This window comes from Diabrotica virgifera, chromosome 6, assembly GCF_917563875.1.
Source record: "Diabrotica virgifera virgifera chromosome 6, PGI_DIABVI_V3a".
NCBI classification, from domain to species: Eukaryota; Metazoa; Arthropoda; class Insecta; order Coleoptera; family Chrysomelidae; genus Diabrotica; species Diabrotica virgifera.
Genome location: NC_065448.1, coordinates 4,691,056 through 4,704,285, shown reverse-complemented (window position 1 = coordinate 4,704,285; position 13,230 = coordinate 4,691,056). Strand labels below are relative to the sequence as shown.

Below are 13,230 nucleotides of genomic sequence, written 5' to 3'. Positions count from 1 at the left end.
TAGTCCTGTCGCCAGGGGGGGGGGGGGTACAACGGCCTTCTTAATTCAGATGGACTTACCCAAGTTTTTTTTATGTATTTTGGCCCGTAGAACACGAATTTTTTGGGTAACAGTTGATCCGGATGTCGATAAGATTGTTATAAACAAAGAAGTTGAGGAATTACATAACAGCGATTTCTCGCAAAACAAAACAATTTTTTCCATTTTCTGGATCATTCTAACCAAAAAATGTTCCTACAAGTTTTTTCGTAGGATGCATAGTTTTCGAGATAAACGCGGTTGAACTTTAAAAAAATCGAAAAATTGCAATTTTTGAACCCTAATAACCTTTGAATAAAAAATAAAATAGCAATTCTGCTTACCGCCTTTAAAAGTTTAAGTCATATTTTATCTGTTTTGAATATTTGCATTGCTAAAAATTTATTTTTTGATTGTTAAAAAAAGCTATAAACACATAGTGTTTCCCGTGCCTAATACATGCGTTTTAATGCATGCTACGTAGAAATAGCCCCGCTTGCACTATTACCTCCTCTACCTACTCATTCGATTTTAAATGAGAAATCATTGAAAACATCACTCAAGCACTAGGTGTTTATAGCTTTGTTTTAACAATAAAATAATAAATTTTTAGCAATACAAATAATTAAAACCGATATAATTTGACTTGAACTTTCAAATGCGGTAAGCAGAATTGCTATTTTATTTTTTAATCAAAAGTTATTCGGGTTCAAAAATTGCAATTTTTCGATTTTTTGAAAGTTCAACCGCGTTTATCTCGAAAACTATGCATCCTACGAAAAAATTTGTAGGAACATTTTTTGGTTAGAATGGCCCAAAAAATACAAAAAAATGTTTTCTTTTGCAAGAAATCGCTCTTATGTGATTCCTCAACTTCTTGGTTTATAACAATCTTATCGACATCCGGATCAACTGTTACCCAAAAAATTCGAGTTCTACAGGTCAAAATACATAAAAAAAACTTGGGTAAGTCCATCTGAATACAGGAGGCCGTTGTACCCCCCCTGGCGACAGGACTATGTTCATAAATTCTCTTATTACCACTAATTTCTGCCTCAAATGAACGGGATTTCTCTTGTCTCAAAATAATCAAAACGTATTGTCGAAACACTATGACAAGAGAGAATGTCAAATAAACCAAACAAAAAAAAAACAAAAAAAATCTCCTATTATGATTTAATCCTTTTAATTAGATGGTATACCTATAAGAGGAGACAAAAAAATCTTGCCGACCCTGTCTCTAAGGCCACGAGCCGCCACTGTCCTTGGTTTCTGGTGTATATCAGTGAATCCATGTTTCGTCGACGCTTATGAAACGACGTAAAAACTCCTTTGGATCACACTTAAATAGCGCCAAACACTGCTTTGAAGTAGTCTCACGGTTGCGCTTATTGTCTGAAGTGAGCAAACGCGGCACCCATCGCGCCGACAGCTTTCTCATGTCCAAAATTTCATGAATTATATGACCTACGCGGTTTTTTGAGATGCCTACTGTGTCAGCTATCTCGCGCACCTTCAGTCGGCGGTCTGCCAATACAAGATCGTGGATTTTTGTCACGTTATTCTCCGTGGTAGCCATTTTCGGGGCACCTACGCGTGGCTCATCAAAAACCGACGTTCGTCCACGTTGAAACTCATTAAGCCAATTTTTGGCAGTTTCCATCGAAGGAGAAGAGTCACCGTACACAGTATCCAAGCGCTCTTTGATTTCGCTGCGTGATTTCCCTTTCAAAAACAAGAATCGAATCACCGACCGATATTGCTCTTTTTCCATTTTATTAAAATCCGCGGACACGCTCATTTTCAGACCCAATCACAACAATACTATAATTTCAATTTGGCTGAAATTTTGACATTAGCCGTCTACGAGAACGCATTAAATGACAGTACACTTCATTTGCGATAGTGGCGCCATCGGGCGGAGAGGCTAAGTACTTATCGGACTGCCCTAGTACACAACACAATATTTATACAATAACAATCTCGCTACATGGAATCAACCTATCTACACATTCAGACCCGGAGACATCGCATTTCAATTCAATGCGATAACATTGAACAGCGACACGTCTTAAATGCGCTCTCCTTGCCACTTCTCCTTCGGTTTCGTCTAGTGGGGTATGAAGAGGGGATGCGTCAACACGGATACTCCTTCGATCATCTATGGTCGACCGGCCCATCGCCCGCTGTGGCATCATATCATTATAAAGTCCTACAGACATTCTCTTCTTGTATCCAATAATTTCTATGAAAGCTCAAATTGTAGATAAATAAGAAACCCAACTCTACCGGAAGAGACCTGAAAATTTCCACCAGAAGAGAAAACATCTCTATACAGAAGATTCCTCTAAACAAAAAGCGACTACTTAAAAAATATATATGCGAAAACATCGTATCGAAAATGTATAGCATATTTTATATCTGTTATGCCTTTTATCTTCGTCTTCTCGTAGTGACTACTTGTTTCGGATCTTTGCGAGCATCGTGGAAATCTGTATTTTGCAAACTGCTGCCCTGAAAAAGATTTGTGGTTGTTTTGTTGAACCAAAACTGTAGAGTTTTCAGCCAGAAAATACGTCGCTTTTCTGGTCCTCGCTTTCCTTCTACTTATCCTTGTAAGATTAGTTGCAGCAGTCCATATCTCTCGCTGTTCCTCATGATGTGACCGAGGTATTCAATTTTGTCTGCTTTTATTAGCTCTTCTTCTTTTTGTATTCTTAATAAAACACCCTGAGTAGTAACGTAGTCGGTGTAAGTGTAAGATATCTTCAGGATACGACCATAAAGCCAACTTTCAAAAGCTTTCATTTTCTTGCACTAGCGTCTGTGATAGTTCAAGACTCAACTCCGTAAACAGTATAGGGAAGATATAACAGCATATTAAATAATTGATGGATTCGACCGTTACTTGATAAAAGTTCATTTTATCTAACAATAAAACACTGAAAACGTTTGTTTTCTATACTTCGACAAAATTTATTATAAGTATGTGACTACAGCTATTTCGGCAGGGTGCCTTTGTCAAGTGATTTAGTTTACTATGGGTTTGCCTTTTTAAAGTCTTTAACTGAAGAGGTTGAGGAGTGGGGAGCTGTTTGTCTCGAGTTGGTCATTCAGAATTATATCTGTATTTTTCAATTTATTAATTTCCATAGATTCTAATAAAAATAGCTTAAGGCCTTTATTTTGAATATGCAGAATTTGAAACTTTTCATTATAAGAATTTTGTGAAGTGCGCATGTAGAGGTGTCTGTTTTTCTATTGTTGAAAGCCCTTTTGTGTTCTTCTATCCGTTTGTCAAAGGTTCTGCCAGTTTGACCGATGTAAGTTTTTGGACAGTCAGCACAAGTTAGTTTGTAGACACCACTCTGTAGTGGTTTTCTCTTTCGGCTATTATTGTTGTTAATATATTTGCTTAAGTTGTTGTTAGTTCTGAAAACTGGTGTTATTCCTTTCTTTTTTATGTATGTGGCTATTTTTGTTGTTATCTTGCCAGTGTATGTGATAGAGCAAAACGTGCTGGGTTCTTTCTGTGGTGGGGGATACACTAATTTCAGGGCTTTCTTATGGAGTTATTGGTTTAAAATTTTATTAATTGTTTGTTCGTTATAGCCATTGTTTACTGCTATTTGTTTAATGGTGTTCAGTTCTATTTCGAAGTTATTTTTTTGGCATGGGAATTTCTGTCAGTCTATGTATCATGCTATGGTAGGCTGCTAATTTGTGTTGTGTAGGATGGTATGATGAATTGTGTATAGCTGTGTCAGTATTATGGGTAGGTTTATGATATACGGAGATTACAATTACCAGACTACACAACAAAAATGAGTTCTTCGTATATCATAAACCTACCCATACTGACACAACTATACACAATTCATCATCCCATCCTACACAACACAAATTAGCAGCCTACCATAGCATGATACATAGACTGACAGAAATTCCCATGTCAAAAAATAACTTCAAAGTAGAACTGAACAGCATTAAACAAATAGCAGTAAAAATTACTATAACGAACAAACAATTAATACAATTTTAAACCAAAAACTCCATAAGAAAGCCCTGAAATTAGTCTATCCACCACCATAGAAAGAACCCAGTACCTTTTGCTCTATCACATATACTGGCAAGATAACAAAAATAGCCACATACATAAAAAAGAAAGGAATAACACCAGCTTTCAGAACTAACAACAACTTAAGCAAATATATTAAGGACAATAAGAGCCGAAAGAGAAAACAACTACAGAGTGGTGTCTACAAACTAACTTGTGGTGACTGTCCGAAAACTTACATCGGTCAAACTGGCAGAACCTTTGACAAACGGATAGCAGAACACAAAAGGGCTTTCAACAATAGAAAAACAGACACTTCTACATACGCACTTCACCTTCTATATCATAATCATTCTTTTAATGAAGAGTTTCAAATTCTGCATATTCAAAATAAACGCCTTAAGCCATCTTTATTAGAATCTATGGAAATTAATAAATTAAAAAATACAGATATAATTCTGAATGACCAACTCGAGACAAACAGCTCCCCACTCCTCAACCTCTTCAGTTAAAGACTTTAAAAAGGCAAACCATAGTAAACTAAATCACTTCAGAAAGGCACTCTGCCGAAACAGCTATAGCCACATAGTTATAATAAATTTTGTGGAAGTATAGAAAACAAACGTTTTCAGTGTTTTATTGTTAGACATCATATTAACCTGGTTTTTATGGATATTGATAAATTATAATATGTTTTTATACATTGTACTTTATTTTTTAGACACTGGCAGAAGAATCACCTTTTAAAGATTTTCCGTGCGACCGAAGCAACACAAAAATAAGAAGTGACACCGTACCAACAAATGTTAATCAAGTACGACCTGGAGATATCGATATCATAGCTGCTATGGGTGACAGCTTAAGCGCTGGTACTGGAATTTCGTCTGCTACCATGCAGCAAGAATTGTTCTCGGAAGAAAGGGGAAGATCATGGTCCATAGGTAATTATTATACAAAATTTTTGAAGGGAAATAAATAACTAAAAGATTTTTTTACAACTTTTTATATTGGCCATATGCTCACTCACATCATAAAGTAAGTCATAAATTAATTGAAATTTATGACTTTCGTCTCAAGAAATTATCTCCTTGATGTGTAAAAGGCACTGGATGGCGTAGCAGCACAATTTTTCAATGCTGTGTTTTGGTCACTAAGAACAATGGGGCTATCCCCTGATCCAACTATCATGGAAAACCATTCGAGATGGAAGCGAGTTGTGCAGTAAGCCAAGACCCACCCCAGGTTGTAGTGCTACGAGAAGAAGAAGTGTTTATTACCAATTCAAACACGGTTATACTGGCTTTAGGCAGTAGCAGGTAGATACTTCTCTGCGATCCCGACAGGGAATAGATCTACTTCAGGAATAGCACACCTGCCCTACGCGAGCTCATGGATTACCCCAGCATCCCTTTACCGGGAAACCATGCCCAAACCCAAAGCATTCCCATCTCCACCCTTTATTCCCTCCACATCCTAACCAACTCGCCAACACGCACTAGCCAAGCGTGGCGTTTTAATGGCTGAAAACCCCCAAAGGCAAATTTCAATGAAAGACGAAATTACTGAACGGCCCTCAGTCTCCGGCGGCTCAAAAACCCCCAGCCAAGGAAGCGGGTGAAAAAGGGTTGGAGCAGAGGGTGCTAAGAATCCCCGGAAAAATCAGGCTACCACAAAGAACGACAAATGCATATCACCTCATACAATGTTAGAACTCTTATATCGGACCAGAAGATGATGGAACTGGAGGAAGAGCTGAAAACAATAAAATGGGACATCATTGGTCTCAGCGAAATCAGACGAAGAGGAGAAGTCCAAATTACTTTTAAATCGGGACACTTATTTCATTTTAGAGCAGAAGAAGACACTTTAAATGGTGGAGTAAGATCCATCATACATAGAAAGCACGCCCAAAATATAACTAAAATTAATAGTATAAGTCCCAGAATTGTGTAATTCATCTTCAAACTAAATGCAAGATATAACCTTAAGATAATCCAGACATATGCTCCAACGACTAGCCACTCGGATGAAGAAATTGAAAAATTTTATGATGCCCTACAAACAGCATTACACACTACACCAGCATATTACACAATAAATATGGGCGACTTTAATGCGAAAGTGGGCTTTAAACAAGATGATGCAGAAGTAGCAATGGGCAAGGAAAATTTATCCATGATGAACTTTTTTTTCGATAAAAATCCTCAGCGTAAATAGACATGGATAAGCCCAGATGGTAGTGTCAAAAATGAGATAGATTTTATCATAACGAATAGAAAAGAAATAATTAAAGATGTTGAAGTACTTAACAAATTTTTGATAGGAAGCGGCCACAGATTAATCCAAGCAACGATACAATTAAATGTCAAGGAAAGAACAAAGATGATCTTCAAAGCACGAAAGAAGAAATGCATTCCCCCAGAAAATAACGACCTCTATGAAGATATACTAACCAGACGTATACAAGACTTAGAAAACGAAATAGAAGACATCGAACTAGCCAATAATCTCATAACGAAGGCGCTAAAAGAAACCGAAAGAGAATGCTGCCCAACGTTCGTGACCCATAAAAAATATCAAAGAGCTAATAAGTAAAAGAAGACAACTGACGGAAAAATACGACTCCAACTACATAACACAGAAGAAATTAAATAAAGATATTCACTGATCAATCCGAAAAGACATAAGAGAAAACAATACAAGAGAAATATCTCAAATAATTCAAGAAAACGAAAGTTTAAAAGTTTTGTGGCGAAATACGAATAACATTGACAACAAAAATATGTACAGAATAAGAAACAAAGACAACAACATTGCTACGGATAGACCCGAAATCCTTAAGGTTGTCTAATCGTTTTATCGCGAAATGTATGACAGCAATAACGCAAGGCAAGATTAGCCCCTGTCCAAAATCACAAACCATTGATCAGAATTAATGCCAGAAGTGACACCATACGAAGTTAAAAAGACACTTTCAGAAATGAAAAATAATAAATCCCCTGACGAGGCAATCAAACAAGGTGGAAATAAAATTATTCAGGTTTTTGCCAAACTTTTCACCGAATGCATTTACCAAGGAAAAACCCCTTCTCAATGGAACAATGCAGTCATTGTTTTATTGCACAAGAAAGGCGACATAGCAGATCTAAAAAACTACCGTCCTATCAGTCTGCTATCACACATATAAACTTTTCACAAAAATTATCAAAAAAGACTGGAGGCTAAGTTAGACTTCTATCAGTCTAGAGAACAAGCTGGGTTTAGATCCGGATATAGCACTAACGACCACTTACTGGTAATAAAAAACTTGATAGAGTAGTCGGCGGAATACAACAAACCATTGGCACTGATATTCGTGGACTACGAGAAAGCATTCGATACCATAAACCAGCAGAAAATGTTAAAAGCATTGACAGAATGCCGAATAGACCAGCGCTACACTAACATGATAAAATATATCTACCACAATGCAACGGCTAGCGTAAGACTCTCTGATCAACAAACTAACAAATTCTGTATGCAGCGAGGAGTACGGCAAGGAGACATCATCTCACCAAAGCTGTTCACAACCCTTTTAGAACACACTTTTAAGAAGGCAGATCTGAACGAATAGGGTATCAATATAAATGGAGAGAAGCTCAGTCATTTGAGACATCGTGCTTATAGCCGATCGTATGGATGATGCAATAATAATGTTGAACAAGTTATATCACGCTTGCTTAGAGGTCGGACTAAAGATTAACATCAACATCAACAAGACGCAAATAATGACTAATCTGGTGCTAAATCGTAATATTGTTGTTGATGGAATGGATATTGAGCAGACTGCATCTTATAAGTACTTGGGACATGAAACTCGGTTGGGAAGAGATAACCAGACGTGCGACCTCCCACGTCGCATAGGATTAGCCTGGGCAGCGTTTGGTAAACTGAGCTATGTATTTAAATAGGACTTACCCATATGCCTGAAGAGGAAAATCTTTGACCAGTGTGTATTGCCTGTACTCATTTATGGAGCGCAAACATTAACACTCACAAAAAAGGTAGTGAACAAGATTCGCATAACTCAGAGGGCTATGGAGCGCTAGATGTTGGGTGTCTCTCTGAGGGACCGAATCCCAAACGAAGAAATACGTTGTAGAACAAAAACAACGGACGCCGTAGAAAGAATCGCGTCGCTCAAAAGGAATTGGGCAGTACACGTCGCCAGATTGTCAGAACAACCGATGGACAAAACGTATTGTCGAGTGGAGGCCACGAGAAGAAGCACTACGGAGCAGAGGATGACCACCAACCAGATGGGCTGACGATCTGAAGCGTATTGTCGGCAACTGGATGCAAGCCGCACAAAACAGAGAAAGATGGAAAGAGCTGAGGGAGACCTATGTCTAGCAGTGGACGAGTACGGGTTGATGATAATGATACTGGCTTTAACACATCAAAGCGATAGCAAGCTTTTCCTTCTTCTTCTTAAGTGCTTATCGATTTCGGATGTTGGCGATCATCATGGCTATCTTGACTTTGTTTGCCGCAGCGCGGAACAGTTCAGTGGTAGTCGTGTTATACCACTTTCGTAAATTTTGAAATCAGGAAATGCGTCTTCTTCCCGGACCTCTTTTACCATTTACCTTCCCTTGGAGAATCAGTTGGAGAAGGCCGAAACGTTCTTCAAGCTTTTTCTAGAAGATGTAAACTTTTACACATTTCTTACAGCGCAAAGGACAGAAAACAATATTAAATTGTTCTTCGTTAACGGCCAACAAAGTATATGGCACCTTTGTACGCTAACCACTTGAGTGGAAAATAGTTAGAAAACATTCGTTGGCCCATTGTATTTGATTTTGCCATGAACATGTCTATATAAATATCATGATGTATTTGATAATCTTTAAATCATTATCATTTTCTAGGAGGAGAAGCAGATTGGAAAAGATTCCTTACATTAGCAAACATTTTAAAAGAATTCAATCCAAACCTTTTCGGTTATTCCTTAAACACGTCACAAAGTTGGGCGTGGAATTCACAATTTAACGTAGCGGAGAATGGTGCCATTTCGCAGAACTTGCCGTTTATGGCAAAAGAGTTAGTTAAACGTATTAAGAATGATAAGAGAACGGATATGAAAAATCACTGGAAGGTAATTATTTGTTTTTAAAATTTTGTTGTCATTTTGTACGTAAGCCATCGTATTCTCCAGATTTGGTCTCATTCGACTTTTTTTTTGTTTCCAAACTTTCAAAACGTTTTTTTTTCATATTCGAAAAGGTGACATTTTTTTTAACAAAATTGTCCTTCGATAATTAGAGTCTGCTCCAATTTGTTCAACTTGGAGTGACGCTGTAAGACGAATATTTTATACGATTTAGTAACTTGTCAAATTAATAACAACATTAGATATGCGGATGACACTGTCATTTTAGTCGAAAATATTGAAGATCTTGTGAGAATGGTGACCAAAATAGTGGATTATAGAAAAGAATACGGTCTAACAATGAACGTCAAAAAAAAAAACAAAATTTATGAGAATATCGAAAACTCAAAGAAATGACGAGAATCTTCTAATAAACGAACTATCCAACGAGTTGACAAATAATCTGTATACCTTGCAACAACTCCATAAATGGCTACTTTCAGGAAATCAAAATCAGACGAAAAAAAGACTAGAGCAACGCAAGACTGCTGTGCACAAGAAATTTAAAGTTGAAGCTAAGAGTTAGGTTGGCTAGTTGCTACGTTTTCTCTACTTTGTTTTATGAAATAGAAGCTTAGACCTTGAATGCGACATCCGAGGAAAAAATTAGAATCATGGAAGTTGTGGGTGTATAGAATAGAAGAACTATGAATAAAGTCCGGATTATAATCATGACAAAAAGGTCAAAATAAGCACTTATATAAGCAAAAATGTCGCAAAAATAAGCAAAGTTTTTATGAAATAAGAAAGGTTTAAGACATATTTTTACCAATTATAGCACCAAAACACCAATTTCAAATTATTATTCTCAATTACAAGTGATCACTAAGAGGAACAAATTAAAAATGAAAAGTATTTTAAAACAATATAATAAATTTGTGCTGTCTGTAGACAAATATTCGTTTATTACATATGGACAGGTATAACGATGGGTTTTCCCGTTTATCTCCTAAGCCTAAGGGATTAAAATTCTTATGGTTCTTCTTCTTCTTGTAGTTTCATGGCCTCCACCTCTTAGGTACTTGGCCAGTCCTCGTATTTAGACTAACTGGAAGGGAATCCTCTTTTCAAAGGGTCTGGATTTTTCCATATTCCCTTCTTTAAATTCATTGTGATATGATTTTCAAATAACTATTTTTATTTTATATTTTAATTTGAAATATTGTTAAAAATTGATTGATCTTTCTTAAGGTTTGGTCATTAATATTATGTAAGAGATTTTGTAATGAAATGGGGGTTGGACTTCCTATATTAACTAGTTCCTGATACAGGTCAAATTGATTTGTTTTGTTAATTGGGCATTCAAGTAACATATGAGTTATACTTCCTATCTGTCCACATTCACAAAAAGGAGTATCACTACAATTAATTTTAAACAAATGGTCTGGTGTGTGACAATGGCCCGTTCGCATTCTAATAATAGATGTCAAGTGCCTTCGATCCACAAATGTGAATTTGTGAAACCAAGGGTTTATAGAAAAATCACTTTGGCATTGTTGATACCATTTCCCTTTAGTTTTAAACTGCTTTGTCCATTCAACTTTAAACTCGTTTACAATTTTTTGTTTAATAAAAGGCAAAAAGTCAAATTTATCTATTTTAATGTCTGCAGGAACATTTAAAGTCTTGCCTATATTTGCCAATTTATCAGCCTCTGTATTCCCCTTTACTCCAGTATGGCCTGGAATCCAAGCTAAGATTATATTAAATCCTGCTTCCATTGACTCAATAATAAGTCTTTTAGTTAGGTTTACAATATGGTTGTTTGTCCCCCAGGTGGTGTTATGTAATTTTTGGATAGCACTTTTAGCATCTGAAAAAATTATTGCTTCTTTAATATTTTTTTCAATACAAACAGATACTGCCTTGTTAATTGCAATAATTTCTGCAGTGCATATTTGAGTGTGCTCATGTAATCTGGATGCATAGTTATAATTGATTGAAGGTATGTGTACCCCAAAACCTACTGTCCTCGACTCGGGATCTAAAGAACCATCTGTAAATACCCATGTATAATTTCCATATGAAGCTGAAAATTCATTAAGAAATTCCTGATGAGTATAGATTTCCATTTTTTTATGGGTTGAGAAAATTGTCTGAAATGTTCCCGTAAGATAATTCAGTTCGATCTGAAAGCAGGATTTAATATTCTCTTTATATAGATTAATGAGGTATTTGTCAAAATTATTTTTGATTTCAATCAAATATGGTGGCTCTTGTGATTTCCAAAATCCTATTTTATAATTTACTTTGGTTCCCAACTCTGACAGGATTTCGTTCAGTGGATTTTTCAGTTCAGCTAGGATTTTCAGATAGAACTTAGCGCACAGTATTTTCCTTCTTGCATCTAATGAAATTTCTCCACTTTCTGCTAACAAAGCATTAGTGGGGGTAGATCTCATACAGCCCGTGATGATTCGTAAAGCTTTAAACTGAATTTTATCTAATATTAAGAGTGGGGACTTACTACAGGGTTTTAATATTGCACATGAATAATCCAAATGGGGTCTTACGATTCCTTTATAAATTAATGAGACTGTATGGGGGTTTGCTCCCCACCAGGTTCCACATATTGCCCTCATTATATTCAAACCTTTTTGAGCTTGTGTTTCGATACGTTTAATATTTTCAATCCAGTTAAGTCGATTATTGAATATTGTCCCTAAATATTTAATTGATTCTCTAATAGGAATTATCTCTCCCTCTATTTTTAACGGAATATTATTGGTGATGTTTTTCTTTTTGTTAAAGATTACTGCAGAGGATTTACCATGGGACAAGGGTAGTTTATTTTCTGTTAACCATTGAGTTATGTGAGTAAGACATATATTAGTTAATCTTATAAGATTATTTATATCTTCACCAACTGTTATGAGGGCTAGATCATCTGCATATTGAATTAGCCTGAAATTAGATGGAATAATGTCATGTAGCGCTTTGGTATATATGTTGAATAGTAGTGGGCTCAGGGGCGATCCCTGAGCCAGCCCTTTATCAGTGATGTTGGGTCCAATTATTTGGTATTCCCTATCTCGGATATAAATATTTCTGTTATTTAAGAATTCAAAAATTAGGTTATTATATGTATATGGTATTTTTAAATCTGCCATTTTTCTATATAAAAGGTAGATATCTATATTATCATAAGCGGCTTTTAGATCAAGGAAGACCGTTAAAACCGCTTTTCTCTCAGTAAAAGCATTAAGTACTACGTGGGAAAGCGCTACATGCGCATTACTACATCCACTTTCTTTGCGAAAGCCCAGCTGATAGCTGGGCAAAATACTATTATGCTCTACGAACCATTCTATTCTATTTTTAATTATGTTTTCTAGAATTTTACCTACACATGACGTTAAGGCGATTGGTCGGTAACTTTCTGGACTGTTTGGACATTTAGTAGGTTTTAGGAAAGGTAATATTAGTGTTTGTTTCCACTGCCATGGTATCTTACTTGTTTTTAATATATTATTGAAAATTTTTATCAAATGGGATTCTGCTATTGTGGGTATGTTTTTTAACATCGAATAAGATACCTTATCCATACCAGTGGCCTTATCTTTTTTTGAGTATATTATATTAGTGTACTCAGTGTAGGTTATTTCCTCAACAGTTTCATTGCTAGGGCTCAGAAGTTTAAACCAGGGATCTACATTGCATGAAGTTAAATTATTTAGAATTTTTATCGAGGTTTCGTTATTGGGAAAAGTTACAATTCTTATGGTTTATTGAATTATTAGATTTTTATGGCTCTGTATATTTCATAGAATTTTGCTTAAGACAGGAAGTTACATATAAAAATTAACTATTTTTTATCATCATCATCATCAGCCCATAGTCGTCCACTGCTAAACATAGGCCTCCTCGAAAAACTTCCATTCAGATCTATCGTGCGCTGCTGCAATCCAGTTGGTACAAATTCTCTTTATGCCGTCAGTCCATCTTGTGGGTGGTCTTCCCGGGT

At 36.1% G+C, this 13,230-nt stretch overlaps 1 protein-coding gene across 2 annotated transcripts in view; it reads left to right on the top strand.

Annotated features, from left to right (window-relative positions):
• LOC114327064 (phospholipase B1, membrane-associated-like) overlaps window positions 1-13,230 on the top strand; it is a 49,511-nt gene that overhangs the window by 20,249 nt on the left and 16,032 nt on the right. For both annotated transcript variants that reach the window (XM_028275571.2, XM_050654236.1), the window contains exons 3-4: window positions 4,797-5,016; window positions 8,986-9,212. In XM_028275571.2, the coding sequence (XP_028131372.2) occupies window positions 4,797-5,016; window positions 8,986-9,212 (447 nt within the window). The remainder of the gene's footprint in view (window positions 1-4,796; window positions 5,017-8,985; window positions 9,213-13,230) is intronic.